The 18,625-nt window shown below is 39.5% G+C and overlaps 1 protein-coding gene across 3 annotated transcripts in view; it reads right to left on the minus strand.

Moving 5' to 3' along the window:
* slc44a1b (solute carrier family 44 member 1b) overlaps positions 1-18,625 on the minus strand; it is a 61,915-nt gene that overhangs the window by 37,465 nt on the left and 5,825 nt on the right. For all 3 annotated transcript variants that reach the window (XM_051649319.1, XM_051649317.1, XM_051649318.1), the window contains exons 3-4: positions 15,226-15,368; positions 886-1,022 (exon numbers count right to left, since the gene is read on the minus strand). In XM_051649319.1, coding sequence (XP_051505279.1) covers positions 886-1,022; positions 15,226-15,368 — 280 coding nt within the window. The remainder of the gene's footprint in view (positions 1-885; positions 1,023-15,225; positions 15,369-18,625) is intronic.

Genomic DNA, 18,625 nt, shown 5'->3' on the forward strand with positions numbered 1-18,625 from the left:
ATGTCGAATCTACTTTGCAACAATTGCTTTTTGTTGAAAATATAGTTCCTCTGAATGAAAACAAACAAACAAACCAGTCACCCTTTTAAGCCATTTCACTACACATTCATTAATAGAGATATACACTGAATATCATAAGATAAAAAATATCAAATAATTTAAGCTATATTGCCCAGACCTAGCTGGAAATTTATCAGCATTTGTAAACCAAATTGGACAGCTTTGACCAGCCACGTAAAATCAGTTACCATCAGAAACTGATTTTTAGCAGAACCTTTCAGCAGGATGCAAAAAAAGATATACAAGATAACTAATTATATTACTGTCAGAATTTTTGCCCCAAGCCTTGCTTAATTTCTCACTCTGCTATCGACATACTTTTTTTTTTTTTTACAAACAAGCCTCACTACCCTTTCAATTTAAAGGTGAACTCCACAGCCATAATGAACTGTCCTTATAAACAGATGCACAGAAAACCACAGTGAAACTCCAGGGACACAGTGATGTCATTTATACAGCTCATTTGTGTCAAATAGAACATTTCAAACCCTACAGACAGCAAAACTGGACTGTAAGACCTTTGTTCTGTTAGCTCAACCCTGAACGGGTCTTACTGGCTGTGCCTGACAGAAACGTATGTGCATATCTATATGTGTGTGTGTGTGTGTGTGTGTGTGTGTTTGTGTGTGTGTGTGTGTGTGTTCTTCATGGAGTGGCCATGAGTAAAAAACACTGTGAAAGGACATAAGGCGTGGGGGTCATGACCACATATACGAATAAAGCCTTTGTCTAATGAGCTGAGGTACAGTCAGTGATGTCCTACCATTATATCTGTGACAATGACATGTTACGTGCCCACAATAGCTGATTGGCTGACTGACTCACCATTCATCATGGCGAACCTCTTCAGGTCGTAGTAAGTCGACAGTTCCTCTGTGGGACATTGTGACACACACAGCGCCATGGATTTAATCTTCCTCTGGATGATGTCTATGTTGCATGGATCCAGGAAAAAGACATATCTGTAAATAAAACAACCACAAATCTTGTTTCAAGGCACTAAGAGTGTTTGGGTCATTCTATAGAACAAATGCCTTTTCCATCTAGTAATGTGATTTTTAAACATTCCATTAGACAAATAATGTGTTGAAATGATAATAATTTAATTTTGACATCTAAAGATAGTTAATAAATTTGTAAAAATGTTAATATAACAAATATTTGCTAAGATATAACTTTGCCTTCAGAGATGTTTAATTTGAAATTAATTAAATCCTGTTTAGAAAGAGAATTTAATGCTAATATTTCAACAAATGTCCATTTTCATTTATCAATTGTTTACTTTATAAAATCATGGTAACAGCGATGATATTTTGAGATCATCCACTACTAACAGACATAACACAACAAAATATTTTAAAACTTTTTTTTATAATATAAAAAACATGCTTATCTTTTTCCAAGGATGATGTCATTATAAATATATATATATATATATATATATATATATATATATATATATATATATATATATATAGAATAGAGAAACAGATCAATATTAAAGTCTTTTACTATAAATCTCCACTTTCACTTCCACATTCTTCTTCTTCTTTTGTTTTGGCAATTCACATTGTTTGTGCATATTGCCAACTACTGGACAGGGAGGAGAATTTTATTAAATATTGATCTATTTCTAACCCACACCCATTATATTGCTTCTGAAGACATTAATTTAATCACTGGAGTCTTATGGATTACTTTTATGCTGTCTTTATGTGCTTTTTGGAGCTTCAAAGTTTTGGTCACCATTTACTTGCATTGTATGGACCTACAGAGCTGAAATATTCTTCTTAAAATCTTCGTTTGTGTTCAGCAGAAGAAGAAAGTCATTCACATCTGGGATGGCATGAGGGTGAGAAAATTATGAGAGGATTTTAATTTGTTGGTGAACTATCCCTTTAACCATTTTATTGCCATCATTTATACATCATGTGCTTACAAAGAGAAAAAAAATTTGCTGGTTTCCCAGAGGCAAGAGAGGTCTATTTTTACACATATGAGGGACACAAATGGCACCCGTTTTTCAGAATGACCCATTTAACATCATACCTTATGACGAATGAAATACCAAAACAAGCTGTTTTTTTTTTTCATGAAGTCTGATCTGATACCACCATTGGACTTAAATTACGGCATTGTTTGATAAAAATCGACATTGAACAGCAGATATCTTTTTGTCACAAGACTGTTCAGCCCAGTATTTTGGCAGAGGGAAACTGAGAGCTTGTTTACGAGCCAATCCTCCGCTGTGGCCATGGCTTTACTTCAGCACTTCATGCGGTGTGAAGTGGGCACCGCACCCACACAGGGACGAGGGAGCCATTGTCTTGTGTGCTCAGCACAAAAACAGACTGTCAGTAGCAGGGGATTCACACACCTGAGGAAAGAGCCCTTCAGCATTAGCACACAGCCTGTCAAAACAGCCTGGCCATAGAAGAGGGTTTACTTTAAATACCCCATGAAATCAAAATTGGAGTTCTGTGGCTTTTAGTCCATGTCTGTTAGCTTAGAGTATGCTGGAGTACTCCCTAAATGTTGACAAAATCATTTTTAGCACTTGCAGACATTTAAAATTTACAGTCGCTATCTTCTGGTCTATCTTTTGTCCAATAAAATGCACTCCTCAGCATCACCAAACAGAACTGCAAAAAAAATGACACTTCAGTCAGTGGAGAGACAGACAGTCCCGCCCAAAACTCAAGCCATTTGTTGAGTCAATGTTGGGCTAGTCAGCCACTTAAAATAAAGAGGCACAAGGCTAGCCTGTAAAATACACAGTTTTCAGTACTGACGACAGGAGCAATGAAAATAAACCCTGAACCATTATAACCCGATGCTTGCTAAAACAAACTGCTTACTACTTTTATGGTATGCAATAAATACACTGAATGCACATGAGGGCCAAAGATAAGCCATAACCCCATTAAACAGAGCTGGATAAAGTGAAGGATCGTGGGAAGTGGGACTGGGCTACTGGATGATGGTATTAACAGCAGAGAAGGTAAAACTAAGCTAATTGCATTAAGAAGATGAACTTTGCTCGGCTAACAACATTAGCTTGCTAACTCAGTCAGTTTCCTGACACACAGTACATACCCATGAGTAGTACTTTTGCCACTACAGCAGTTTAGTTTTTAAACAAAAAAACACCATGATTCCCAAACCTCACAAATACACAAAATAGAGCCTGAAACTCTTAAAGTCAAACTCACTTGAAGTATTTTTTTCTTCTTCAGCAAATGGTCAATGAAAGAAGGTGAAAGATGGCATTGCGTAGGCTGTCATTTATGCATTAATGGTGCAAAAATCTGATATGATTGAACATTCATTACGCTTTTATTTTGACATTCTGAACTCTCCAGGAAGTCCTGTAAGTGTGTCTGTTTATTGGCAAGTTCACAGTAGTTTAATTCGCTTCTTATTCAAATTCTGGTAAAAAAGCACCTCCAGTGCCTTTCTAAATGCATATTATTAGTGAACCGAACTATTGAGCATCTACATCTGAGATGCTGTTCGTGAGTAGTGCTTTAATATTGTGCACCGCGTGAAGGCTAAAAACAGCCACGAGTGTGTGTGTAAACAGAGCAGCACCATTCAACATCGCACTGGCACTGCAAGTGCATATTATATATTTACTTATTAAACACAGCCTTTAGTGATTCACAGAGCTATTGCACGTCTTCAAGTGGCTTTGAATAAAATTCACGAGTCATATGAACTACTTCAATGGCGTTTTTATGGTTCTTTTATGTCATTTTTTTGAGCTTGACAGTAAAGAACATGACTAACACAGTATCGGATTTGGATCGGGCTTGTCAGACCGACACCCGATCCGTTTAAAAGCTTCAATATCGGAGCCGATACCGATCCAGGTATCGGATCGGTGCATCCCTACACAAAACTACATAAGATGTTGGTTAATGGAGAAAAATAACCTTGGGAGAAACCAGCCTCACTGTGGGGGCCAGTTCACCTCTGGCTAACAGCATGAGTATAATGTTAATATTACTCTAGGACATATCACAATTTTAATTTGATTACATTCAAACATTCATTTTCGCCCAAATATGTCATATTCCACGACATTCTGCGTTTTATTGCTAATGCCATTTTTATGACTAGATTCCGTGTTTTCCGCATACTACATGTGGTAACTGCGGTATAAGCTGACTCTGATCATTGACTTATTTAAAATTAATTCACATCCCGAGATATTACGGCCGAATCACCACGATACCAACCCAGTGTGAATAAAAAAAATAATAATTTAAATCAGTGGTCCGACTATCATCGTTGTCTAAATTTTATAACTCACAGGGATGCGAAAAAGTTGAGACAATCACTGATCCACGGACATGTTTTCCAGGGTTATTTTTTTTGACAATAAGCTAAAAGCACCAACTTACGCTATTTTATGGATTCAAGTATAGACAATTATCTGCACAATTCTGCAGAATTAGCTGCAAAAATAGGGTATTTTGGTGTGGCTTGCTTCTGTTTCACATATTTGTTCAGTTTCATTAACTGACTAGTTTCATGACCACTTCTAGAGATGCCAATAGGTGGTGACAAATGAGCGTCTTATGTGCAATGAGTGAGTCATTGAATAATTTTGAGATGTTCACCACTGAAATTTGCCAAGGGACTTTATAGTGTTTAAGCATTCTAAGAACAAAGCAGGTCTATAGTTTTCCTATAGCAATATAAGCTTGCCATGCAAGAAAGCGGGTGAATTAATTACTGTAGTTCAATAACTGGGGTCTCAGGATACTCGGAAAAGATAAGGTAATAATTAATTAAAACACATTTTGAGACATTCAATATCTCCATAAATTTGGACAGTTTTAAAATATTTCTTGTTGCTTTGTCCTCTCAAAGACATCGTTTGTGAGGCAAAAACGTGTGTGCAAAACACTTTGGTGTAAAGTTGGAGCCGAGGTTGCGCTGACGCGTCACTTCATAGACTTCAATGTTTTCGGCAGCACTGATGCAAGTCATGTGAAAGCCCCACAACGTGTATAAACATCAGTCACTTTAACGCATTAATAACTCTTCCACCCTTTTCTCTCCGTAATGAACAAGGTAGACTCACATGCCGATGCTGAATTGAACAAACGACATGCCCCTCTCATTCAGTCGTTCGGTACATGTACTGGGTCATTCAGTTTGTTTATGAATGAGAAGTTTCACGATTTAGGTATTTTTCTAACTTTCCATGACTGGAAAACTGCATTGCAAATTTCCAGGTTTTTCAGGTTTTCAGGACATGTGGGAACCCTGTTCTAGTGGATAAGAACACCAAAAAGCAGCCATCACTCAATTAACTTGAACAGGAAATTCTGTATTGGGAAGATCCAGTCTGCATATCAATCCTCCCAGTCCAGACCAGTACCAGGACCACCATTACACATTGAAGGCCCAGTGCTTGTGCTAATCTAGTCAATAAAGGCTAATATCAGCAGAGCGAGCAAGGTCAGTTGTCAAATCTTCCTAATGAGCAACATAATTGCTGCTTCATATGGTAGGCCAACAGCAAGATAATGCAGATTAAAATCAATACGAAGCATCATTTTCAATCCATTTTACTTTCATAATGTGACATATTTGACAAATGGCGTATGAGGGATACATGACGTCAGCTGAAAAGGAAAGTCACTTTAGTGGCGGAGGAAGTTACTGCATTTCAGTGAAAGACTGACATTTTTGTCCTTGGAATAACATGCACTGATGAATTGTGCACAGTAAGATCAGGAAGGTGAATTTAGAAAGTATGACTTTAATAGTGTGAAAACATAACAATAAATGGTTGATTTTGAATAGTTCATGCACAAGAACAACAAAAGCATTAACAGAAATTGTGATGACTTCCAAAATACATTCACTTCCGAGAGTCAAAGCCCTAATCTTAACGTCTTTTTCTTTTCAAACACTCATCATGAAAGCACTTTCATTAGGAAATGGGTCCGCAGGCACATAGTTCAGGCTGCACTGAGCAATGTGTGTGTGCTCAAGGGTGATTGCACATCTCTAGTGGCTCTGTATTTTGAGTTAAAGCTGAAATAGGAGGAAGACGAGAACCAAATCATCATGCTTTCCGGCAGGAAAAGCTCACTGTGGGTGGTATTTACTAGGGCTGGGCCATATGTAAAAAATATTTTAGCGATAATTGCCTTAAAAAATATTACGATATCCGATTACATCGTCAAACCCCTGCCGAAGGTTGCTTTATTGATTTTGCTCAAATTGTACTTTAAAGGAAAAAAGCAATAAAATAACGAAGTGATCAAAAAATCTTATTTAACCACCTCCCCAAATCCAAACATTTACCGTTTGCCATCATCCAAGCATCCGTCAATGACAACAGGTGGAAAATTACTAATAGCCTACAGATTAAGAACTAAAGACAATTATAAATGTAAAGACAATGATAATCAAAATAAATAAGCTTAATGAATTCCCTTGTGTTCCCAAAATAATGCTGCCCAATGTGTGAACACACTTTGTGTTTGTATTGCATTTTGGTAATACAGTAAATGCTGCCTAAAGAAAAGAAAATAAAACTCAATTTTAGGTTCAAGGTGAACATGTCTTGTATTATTTATGATTAGAACCAGTTCCATTTAAAAATAAATTCTGGAATCGTATGATCTTCGTGACTTTCGGTTCCGTTAACGTTTCTCCAGAGTGCAATTTTCCGCCGATGTGGCTAAAACACCATCCTCAAATACTCTGACAGTGTTTCCGGCAGCACATCTCTGCAGCAGTGCTGTCTTCTACTGACAGCATAAAAGCACACAGTTCTACCAGTGTATTTAATTCCCAGTCGAACGAGTCTCAAGCCGGCTCTTTTTACAGCACGAGACATATGCGCTTCTGGTACAGTTCAATTCCCAAAGTAATTATTCAAAGGAGCCGGTTCTTTTGAATCAAAAGCGCAAAATATATAGCGCTTCCAGTATACACGTAATCTTATGGGGCTTTTCCACTGCACGGTACAGCTCGACTCTGCTCACTTTTTGGGGGTTTTCCACTGTGGATAGTACCTGGTACCTGGTACTTTTTAGTACCACCTCGGTCGAGGTTCCAAGCGAGCTGAGCCGATACTAAATGTGACGTCAAAACCCAGCAGATCACTGACTGGTCAGAGAGAATCGTCACTACCAGCGTCACTGGATTTGCGACATGGGACATCAACCCGCTAGTTTTAAAGTTAGCAACAGCGATGGCAGTATCATTTGACTTTCGAATTGTAAAAAGAAATGGCTGTGCGCAAAACCACGCCATGGTCAATAAATGAGGTGCAGACGTTCCTCTCGTTAGTAGCCGAGGAGAGGATCCAACGAGAGCTGGATGGGGTGACGCAAAACGAACCAACAGTGTAGGGAAAAGTTAAAAAACCGTTAAAGTAACTACAGAACCATCAAGGACCACAACGGCCGGAGTGGTTCAAACAGAAGAAAGTGGAAGTGGTTCGACCAAACGGACGCTATCTATGGCAATAGACCGGCGAGCAATGGAAGGGAGAGTGCCCTGGACTCTGCGTTGTTGGAGTCCACGATGGAGGATGGTACGTTTTGTTACATTTACTCTATATTCTGCTCGAAAGCTTCACTTTATTTAGTTGACCAGCTACTGGAAAGCTTGCTTCTAAAACAACCAGGCCAATTTAACTGTTACACTTGTGTAAAATCACCATGCAACAACTGCTTTATGCAGCACAATGAGCTAGTAGCTAACAGCTAATGGTCGTGCTATTGTTTATGGTCAGTAATGTTCTTGAGTTGTTGTTGCTTGTTTGTTTTGTGTCGTAGTAATTCGTGCAATACAAGCAAATTGTACAAACTTTCTGTTTCAGATTTCTTGAGTGATCAGGGTTCTTTAATAAGAGCCCATTCTCCTTGTAATGACGCCTCAAGTTTCACAACAGTGCTAGCAGCATCGACACCAGCACGGCCACCAACACCACCAACCTCCAGCACCAGCATGACACTGGAGCGTGTGGTCACAGGTATGAAATATGGCTAACACTCACGGCTACAAATCATATTTTTAGGCTAAGCTTACCTAATGCTTCATGACTGTTTGAATGCCTGAAATAATATAGGATATATATAATAATATAGGATATATCATGAATTCCACCATAAATACATTATTTCTAGCTACTGCAACTTTGTGATTAGCTCAAACTGTAGATCATTTAAGGGATATTAATTTACAGTTCTTTCATAAATGGATTGATATGTGATCAGGTTAGCTGTATTGTAGTCAAAAAAATTGTTTGTCACAGTAACAACCTCTAGTTTATAAAAAAAAAAGAATAAAAGGAAAAAAAGAGGGTTAACCACCTCCCATTTCTATCTTTTCTTCATTTTTGTTCAGGCAAGAGGAAACGGAGCCTGCACCAACATCAGCATCTTTCCGCCCTAAGAGAGATGCTCGCGGCCGACATTCAACAGCAGGAGCTGAACCGGTCACAGAGGGAGCACAGTTTGCAGATGGACATTGATGATGCCCGGCAAGCGAGGGAGCTGGAAGTGGCCTTGAGGACGGAGGAGAATGCACAAATGGCTGCATTCAATCAAGCCTTCCTCAGCATCATGGGCAAGCTTGTGCAGGCGATGAGTGGTCGGCGAAAACAGGACTCTCTGCCCCAGGACTTTTTTGCACTACATACGTTTACACTACGTACATTTGCACATTCTGAGTTTGCTGTGTTTACATTTTAACATTTAAATCTTTGTATTTATATGTGTCTTATGTATATTTTGTTCAATAATAATCATTCCCTGGTCAAACATGTACTTTCTTAATGATTTCATATTTCATGAGCATGTAATATACCAAATGATAAATCTAAATGATAAATACTAAAATGATAAACACCTGTTTGATAAAAATGCACGGGAGACATTTATACTTTGAAAGATAGTACAAAAGTTTATTCATGATCAATACACTTGACAGGACAGACTTCATCAGGGGTGTCAAACTCGGTTCCTGGAGGGCCACAGTCCAGCAGAGTTTAGCTCCAACCTTAATTAAACACACCTGAAGCAGCTAATCAAGTTCTTCAGGAGTGCTTGAAGATTACAAGGAGGCATTTTAGAGCAGGACTGGAACTAAACTCTGCAGGGCTGCGGCCCTCCAGGAACTTAGTTTGACACCCCTGGACTACATGAATATTTAGCTATTCAAGTAACGCATCAGACCCTCATGTACATCCCTGCCCTCCTCCTCTACAGCCTGTGCCAGTGCCACCACAGGCTCTGCTGCTGAAGGTGAATCCCATTCATTCTCATAGGCCTCTCCATGACATGCACAGCATGTCAGCACCATAGATTTCACCAGTTTGACATCACAGTCATTTCTTTTCATAAGGCAACACCATCTTCCTTTTAATCTACCAAAAGCATTTTCAACCACTACACGTGCACTGCAGATTTTCATGTTGTAGACCTGCTGTTCTGCTGTCAGCCGTCCAGTGTCAGGGAATTATTTTAAGAGCCAGTTCTGCAAGGGATAGGCAGAGTCTCCTAGGATGTAGTAGCCAACCTTCACCCCACCAATGTTCCTGATGTAAGCTGGTATGTGGTTTCCACTGCTTGCAAACTCCCACAGTGAGGACAGTCTCAAAACCCGAGCATCATGAAGGCTTCCAGGCAGTCCTGTGAAAACATTCCAGAAAAGTCCCTTTCCATCGACAACACCTTGAAGGATGATGGAGTGCCAGCCTTTATCTTTGAAATAGTCACAGTGATAGTCCTGTGGTGCTATGATGGGAATGTGTGATCCATCAATAGCACCAATACACTGTGGGAGCCCCCACGTGTTCTCAATGTAGGCAGCCATTTCTTTAAACTTCTCCTGATCTGGAAAACGAATTTGTTCCGGTACCAACAACGTCCAGCGCAGAACTCCTGAACACACAGTTGTTATGCTTACTCCGAAAAGATGCCCAACACTTCTGTACTCAGAGCCGGTTGCAAGCTTCCACAATGATTTTATATTGATGTGCAAGTTATGAATGTCCAACTCGAAATTAAATAAGCACTGTTTTAGTCTCACAAGCCTGAAGTACAACATTAGGCTACATGACACAATCTAAACTGTCTCTGGAACTGTTACTATTTATTTAATGATGGCCTGCAGTGTCATTCCATATACTGTATATCCAACAACCTTGCTGCTCATAATAGTGCTAATCAATGCATACAACCCAATATATATATATAAAAAAAGGTAAAAAAATAAATAAATTAATAAAAAATACATATTCATAACAATTTACACAGTATATCCACAATTAAAACACTGTGCTTAATATGTTCAGTTCAATGTACTCTTGTACATCCTAAAAGCTGCAGATATAAAGAACCTAAAGTAGTGTTCTTTCTTACATCTAGGAGGAATCAATCTCCTACTAAATATGCTCTTTACTGCATCAACAATACTGTGTAATGGGTGAGAGCTTAGCCAGCATTCTTCTCTCCATCACCACCTCTAGGGGGTCATCCCCAAAACAGAGCTGGCTTTTCGTATCAGTTTGTTCAAGTCACCAGCCCTAATGCTGCTCCCCCAACACACAACAGCATAAAAGAGTACTGCTGCCACCACAGACTCATAGAAAGAATGAAGCATTACCCCCCAAACTCCAAAAGATCTCAGCATCCTCAAAAAATAGAGTCAGCTCTGGCCTTTTTTATATACAATGTCTGTGTTGGTGGCCCTGCTCAACTTATTGTCCAAGTGCACTCCAAGATGTTTATAGGAGGCAACTATCTGAATGTCCTCCCCATGAATACTGACAGGAGACAGTGCTGGTTTTGCCCGCCTGCAATCAACCACCATCTCTTTGGTATTATTGGTGTTAAGCTGGAGGTGGTTCCATTTACACCAGTCCACAAAGTTCTCCACCAGGCTCCTGTACTCCTCATCCTTTCCTTCACTAATACACCCCATGATCACAGAGTCATCAGAACATTTCTGGAGGTGGCATGCCTCTGTGATATATTTGAAATCAGAGGTGTAAAAAGTGAATAGAAATAGTGCCAAAACAGTCCCCTGTGGCACACCTACATTGCTGACTGTCAAATCTGAAATACAGTTCTGTAGACGCACATATTGCGGTCTGCCTGTCAGATAGTCTGTAATCCATGTTACAGTAGGTACATCTACATGTGCTGCCCTTAACTTATCTTGAAGTAAGCGTGGCTGTATAGAATTAAAAGCACTCGAGAAATCAAAGAAAATAAATCTCACCATACTCCTTGGCTTCTCCAAATGTAGATAAGCCTTGTGTAGTAAGAAGATGATGGCATCCTCCACTCCCACTTGTGACTGGTAGGCAAACTACAGGGGAACCAGTAAAGTGCCAAACTGGGATTTAAGGTGGGGCAAGACTATCCTCTCCAGATGTGATGTCAGCGCCACTGGTCAGAAGTCATTCAGATCTTTACAGTTCCCAATTTTTGGCACTGGCACCACACAGGAAGTGTTCCAGAGGACCGGAACCTTTCCCAGACTCAAGCTCATATTAAACATCCACAGCACCACTCCACTCAGCTGTTCTGCACATACCTTAAGGACCCTTGAGCTTATGCCATCAGGGCTGGCTGCCTTCCCAGCATGGAGCCTCCTCAATTCCCTCTCCACCTGGTCAGATGTAATGTACAGGCCATATGGAGAGTGGGGAGTGGGGGAATACATGGATTGTATTTGTAAATGTGATGTCAGTATTTGAGAGGGGGAGGGAGGTGGCATCGCTAAAGGAATAGTTGATGGTAACAGAGTGGTTGGTACAGAGCCAATAGATGTATCAGAGCTGAACCGTTCAAAAAACAAATTCAGCTCATTGGCTCTGTCCAGACCTTGTTCTCGTTGCTGGCTGCTTAAAATATTATATCTAGAAATCTTTCTCATTCCATTACACATCTCTTTCACATTGTTGTTCTGAAGCCTGTCCTCTAGTTTTTTCCTATATGTCTCATTTCGCTCTTTAACTCTCACCTTCAGCTCCCTCTGCACCCTTCTCTGTGCCTCCTTATCACCTGCTCTAAAGGCCAATTTCTTCTCATTCAAGAGGGCCTTAAGTTCACTGGTGACCCATGGCTTGTTATTTGGGAAGCAGCGCATAGTCTTTTTTGGCAAAACACTGTCCACACAGAAATTTATATATCCTGTGACACATTAAGTGAGCTCATCAATATTATCTCCATGAGAATCACAGAGAACATTCCAGTCTGTAATTCCAAAACAGTCCCTTAATGCATCATTCACCTCATTTGACCATTTCCTCACTGTTCTGGTCATAATTGGCTGGTGCTGAACAAGTGGCTTATATCTACATAGCAAATTAACCAAATTATGATCAGATTTGCCAAGCGATGGGAGTGGAGAGGCACTGTATGCATCACATTTAAAAGGTCCAATGTTTTATTGTCTCTGGTTGGAAATTTTACAAACTGGGTAAAAGTTGGCAGAACAGACGCAAGCGAAACATGATTAAAATCCCCCATTATTAGGAAAAGTGCTTGTGGATGCAAGGTCTGTAGTCCAGTTGCGTGGTTATGAATAACATCACACACTAAGGCTGCATCGGCTGTAGGTGGTACATACACTGCAGTAACAATCACATGTGAAAATTCCCAGGGTAGATTGTATGGTCACAGGCTTACCACTGACTGTGATGTGCACTGGATTACACCATTTATTGTTCACAAGCACTGCCAGTCCCCTTCCTCTCCTCTTACCACTTTCTTTAGGTATCCCATCTGCCCGCACCATTTGAAAGCCCTCAATGGCCACGTTTGCATCCGGGATCAGTCATTCAACCATGTCTCTGTGAAACACATGATACTGCACTCGCGATATTCCCACTGACTCTTCATCAGAGTTGTGAACTTTTCCATCTTATTAGCGAGGCATCTTACGTTTCCAGTAACAACTGAAGGCAAAGTGGGTTTAAACTTCCTTCTCTGCTTCCGACGCTTCACCCCTGCTCAGCATTCCCTTGTATGTTTCTTTAACTCACCGGGAATTTCCATTCTTAGTCCATAAACACTGCCGGTTTCCGCAACTTGAGTAGCTGATCTCTGGTGTAAACAATGGAGTTATGTTTGCTCGGTCTGTTCGGTCTCCCTCAGGAGTCGCGAAGCAATTTAATGTCCATTTTAGCCTCATTCAAAATGATTATTGATTCTATAGGTGTTGTAGTTACTTAAACACTCTAAAAACACCCTAAAACACATAAAACATAAAACAAAACTACACAGAGCAGCTGCAACAGGCTGCCACATACACTGCGCCACCACATTTCATGTTGGTTTAGATTTGTTTATTTAAAATAGAGTAAGGATCTATTATTGGATTGTATTTATGTCTCTAACAAGTCTGCAAACTCACCTTTTACAAGAACTGTATTAAATGTATTTCTGATTTGTTATATCTGCTCCATACAAATCTGAAATTATCTCATTATTTGGTAACAGACAGCAGAGGGTAGTAAATGCAATAAGAATTGCATTTCTCATTTCTAAATAATTCTTTATAAAAAGTTCTAAAAGAATTACTGGAATCGCTACAGGAACCGTTAAGAGGAATTGGAACCGGAATCGTAAAATTCCTTACAATTCCCAACCCTACTTTCGACTTTGTTTATTTAATACAAAGATATAAATTACTGAACCTGCAGAGTTGCGTTCACAGTGCATGCTAACCACGTGAAAATAAAGCGAACTAAACTCACAGCATCTCCTGAGATGATCGGAAATAATTTTCAGCATTTTCACAGATGACATTATTCTTGCAAACAGTTTTCAGACAAATGAAACAGAGAACAAAAAGAGTGAAAACTCTTTACATGCGCTTGTTCCACATGCTTGCACGTCTCTTAACAAACAGCGAATCAGACACAAGCAGTGACGGCTTTTCTTTTGTCTGTTCTTAAAAATATAATAAAGTGTGTTTCTTCAAGTCTTTGTGACTAACAGCATTTCTTGTCATGTGTCACTCTGAGACAGGTCGCCCCCATTGTTGCAGGTAGATGAGCAAAATTACCCGCGCGTGAAATACATTTGGACGAGGAACTTGCGAACTGGATTCAACTTTGTCGCATTTGGCAGGTTTCACACCCTGGCCACTATTTAATACATTTGGCGACTTTCCAGATCCATGGTTTTGCCATTTTCCGATATTGTCGATCATCATCTGTTCACAATCGGCATCAGGATCTTTGTAAGACATCGTCGATATCCAATTACATCATCCTATCGCCCAGCCCTAGTATTTACCACATCCATCTCCTAAGCTTTTATAGCATGAGTGAATGAAGCAATTAATCAGAGCTATATGATTGTAATCAGATAAAACAAACACCTAAATCACACAAAATCAAGAGCACCCACATGAAAACGCCACTAGACTGAATCTGTAAGATTAATGATTCTGCATACACTACGAAAAAGGCTGTTTTCACACTTGGTTCGAATGCTTGGAACAAACTTTTTTGGACCAAACATGCTTTTTCTTAGGGTGGCAGTTGCCACCCGATACCACCCCAGTAGATCCGCCCCTGAATATCACTAAATATGGAGGTAAACCGAATGCCCTCTGCCAGCACAGCCATCTCTCTGACAGCTACAGAAAGACATTTTCAAGCCATTATTATGTTCACTTCTGCTCTGACAAGCTGTTGAATGCTGCACCAAATGAATGCTGCACATAGTCCTGCGTCACGATGATGAGTCAGATCTCAGGACATCTCTAAAAAGCTTCTTATTTAATTCAGTTCAAGCACACTGGAGAACGACAAAAAGTAATTTGACAGCCATGAAAATTAAATGGCCTGAAATACCTATCTTTTCTGCAGGCTAGCACCCATTAAGGGCCACACACTGTGACAGTGCCCATACTGAATTATTCAAGGCTCGATGTGCATAGCTCAGCCTTCTCGATGTGAAACGGCAGCCGTCTGACATTCGCATTGATGTGATAATCGAAGGGCAAGAGCTTGAGCACTCTCATAGCACTGCTGACCATTCAAGACAGAGGAAAAATGTGTGCAAATGTAGAGGATGAGAAAGAGGGAAGAAAAATTAGGGAAGAGGTTTCTGCACACAGGCCGGTCACAAACAAAAGGGGTGAGACAGGCGAAAGGCAACTCACTTTCTGTCTGTGTGGTCAAGACCGCTCAGCCGGACCCCTTCGATGGCCTCGTTGCGCTGGCCGCATGTGTTCCCATAGCTGTCATATCCAAACACCAGCCGCGCCGCCCCTCCAGTCATGATGGTAAAACCACAGATTCCACACTGAAATAAGAGTGAATCAGCATTAATCATATAGGCAGTCAGCTAAAAAGAAAATAACTACAGGCAATGATTTGGGAAATTGAAAAGGCTACATAATTAACAGAATACATCAAAACCTACAATAGTTATACAAGGCTTTGCTACTAAATCAAGCAATTCCTGTGGATTTCATAATTTGGCAAACTTCGGCATTCTAGCATAAGACATGAATATTAACGGACGTAAATTTAATGTGGCATGTTCCAAACTAAAATCAGGGTTCCCACACTTTTTTAATTTCCATGACTTTTCCAGTTGTTTGCCATAATTGGATGAAGAGTTTTAAAAAATATATTCAAAAATCGACCAAATTTGGGGCCTGGGTAGCTCAGTGGTAAAATACGCTGGCTACCACCCCTGGAGTTCGCTAGCTCGCTAGTTCGAATCCCAGGGCATGCTGAGTGACTCCAGCCAGGTCTCCTAAGCAACCAAATTGTCCCGGTTGCTAGGGAGGGTAGAGTCACATGGGGTAAACTCCTCGTGGTTGCTATAATGTGGTTTGTTCTCGGTGGGGCGTGTGGTGAGTTGAGCGTGGTTGCCGCGGTGGATGGCGTGAAGCCTCCACAAGCGCTATGTCTCCGTGGCAACGCGCTCAACAAGCCACGTGATAAGATGCACGGGTTGACGGTCTCAGATGTGCAGGCAACTGGGATTCATCCTCCGCCACCCAGACTGAGGCGAATCACTACGCCACCACGAGAACTTAGAAGCACATTGGGAATTGGGCATTCCAAATTGGGAGAAAAAGGGGAAAAAATCAAAAAATTCAGACCAATTTGTGAACCAGTTTGACTGATTCATTAAAAAGAACGACTCAAAAAATTATTCAAAGTAGAGGTCGACTGATATGGTTTTTTTTAAGGCCAATGCCAGAGAGCAGGGTGGCCGATAGGCCGATATATTGCACAATTTAATATATTAGTAAATGACATATACATACATTTTAGCATTTAGCATTATTTTTACTTAATCTTTCACACAAATCTTTTGTAATTTTGTAAAAATAATCACAGACAAATCTTGTGTTTTAGATGGTAGATAGGAATTTTTCCTTATTTCTGTTTAGTCTTCCCACTTTAGTAATTGTTTGCATGTAAAGACATTCTAATACATTAGGTAGAAGGCAATAACAACAGTGCACACAGTATTCCAGCAACCACGTAGTGTATGTGCGCATTAGCAATCGCACTTTCTCACAAAAAGACCAAATCAAACTAATTCACATACAGTACATACAGTCCGCAGTGAATATGACATTAATTTATAGCGCACATGAAGCGCTTTTACTTTGAAGTTGCTCTATCGCTCTTGTGCGGATCCAGTGAGCGAAACAATCAACTGAACGCTTCCAGTTTACTCGGCCAGGATCGCCTGCTCGGAGTGTCACGGACTGACCATCGTGCAACATCATAAGTCAGAGGGATGCAGTTTTAATCCAGGCTATTATAAAACGCACTTAAGAGGAAAATATATGAGCGCTCCAAGGGAAGAAAACGATTTTGCACAAGGTTTGTGAGTTAAATCTGTTAAAATAAGATATCTACATATTTGCAGACGATATATGATTGAAGTTTTGTTGATATTTGCCTTTTTATCATTAGACAAGACAGTTAACAATTACAGGGAACTGTTGAGGAGAGAGACGGAGAATGAAACACGTAAGCACGTAAACATAATGAGCTCATATGCGTCTGATATGCGGGACCATTTAAATGAGACGGTTGCACCGTCCCGGCTTAAGAAACAAATCGGCCAAATGGGCAAATTTATCGGCCAATACTGATCATTTAAAAATACCAATTATCAGCCGATTTATCGGTCTCTGTGATATATCGGTCGAAAACTAATTCAAAGTCGGACACCACTATGGTTTACTGGCAAGTTTTACGCTAGACAAAAGCAAAATCTAGCTGATGAAATAAAGTATTTTAGAACAAAGCATAACAAGAAAATACATATAATATAATATACGTATGTTATATTAAAATATATCAAATGTAAAGATTTTATTAATTTTTGGGCATAGAAAACACCATTTTATAATTCCCTGATATTAACCGTGGGCAAAAGAGGCATTTCAAATAAAAGAGCCATTTAAAATAATAACACAAAATACATTTAATGACCATTCCTCACTTATTTATTCATTTGCAATACCAATAACTTTTCATTTGTCTTAAGCAATTAAACAGACCATGGTGACAGTTACCTTACTAGAATTAGGGCTGAACGATTTGGACAAGAAATCTAACTGCGATTATTTAAAAAAAAATTGCAATTGCTATTTGAACTGCGATATGATAAACATAAAACAAAAAACATGTATGATTCCTTTTAACCAATATGAAACCATGTTTTGCCCATGCTTTACTGCCAACTGGAAATAATGTTCTAGATCATTCTAGTGCATCACAATCTCTTTTCATAATAATTTTTTTGAAACCCAGTCAACTTGAATTGTATATTATTGCAGTAATAATAACGTTAAGACATTGTTATAGAAATATATTATTGTATAATAATAATTATAATTATTACTATAATAATTTATTATCATTATTATTATTTAATAGTAATTTATTTCTTTAATAATTTCTTAACTTACTATGTAGTCCCGGTAAACCCTAAAGCCTTTATTTCGGTGGAAGCTTTTATTCTGAAAACTGAAGGGACAGAAGTTTCTGTTGTTTGAAGTTGAGTTGACAACAGCCTTTTAATGCTCTAATGTGAAATGCTCTCATCTGCCTTGCTGTCAACAAAAATCAGCTCTCATGGGGTTATTTTAAATGTGTATAGTAAACTGTAGCGGCCAAACAATGTGGTATGTGAAATTACGCAAATGTGCAATTAAAGTAAAACTGGGGCGCTTTAAATAATGCGCTCAGTGCACATTAGCACACCTAACTGAACTCAGAGCACATCTGTCACTCAGGGCAGCAGATAAGAGTTTGTATGTATGGAGCACAGAACCACTCTGAAACCACATGTGTAATACAATGATCCCTTTTACATGTATTTAAGAAAGCACTACACACTACAGACAAAACAGCCGTGCACAAAGGCGCAGCACAGCGGGCAGCGCGTTGAGACTACAGTATTTGTTTATTTAAATCACAGCCCTCGCGGTTTGAAAATCGCACTGGGTCATATCGCGATTTCGGTTTTATTTCGGTTAATCGTTCAGCCCTATATAGAATGATTTCTTCAAGCAAAAAATT

The sequence above is a fragment of the Myxocyprinus asiaticus genome, chromosome 22 (assembly GCF_019703515.2).
Source record: "Myxocyprinus asiaticus isolate MX2 ecotype Aquarium Trade chromosome 22, UBuf_Myxa_2, whole genome shotgun sequence".
NCBI classification, from domain to species: Eukaryota; Metazoa; Chordata; class Actinopteri; order Cypriniformes; family Catostomidae; genus Myxocyprinus; species Myxocyprinus asiaticus.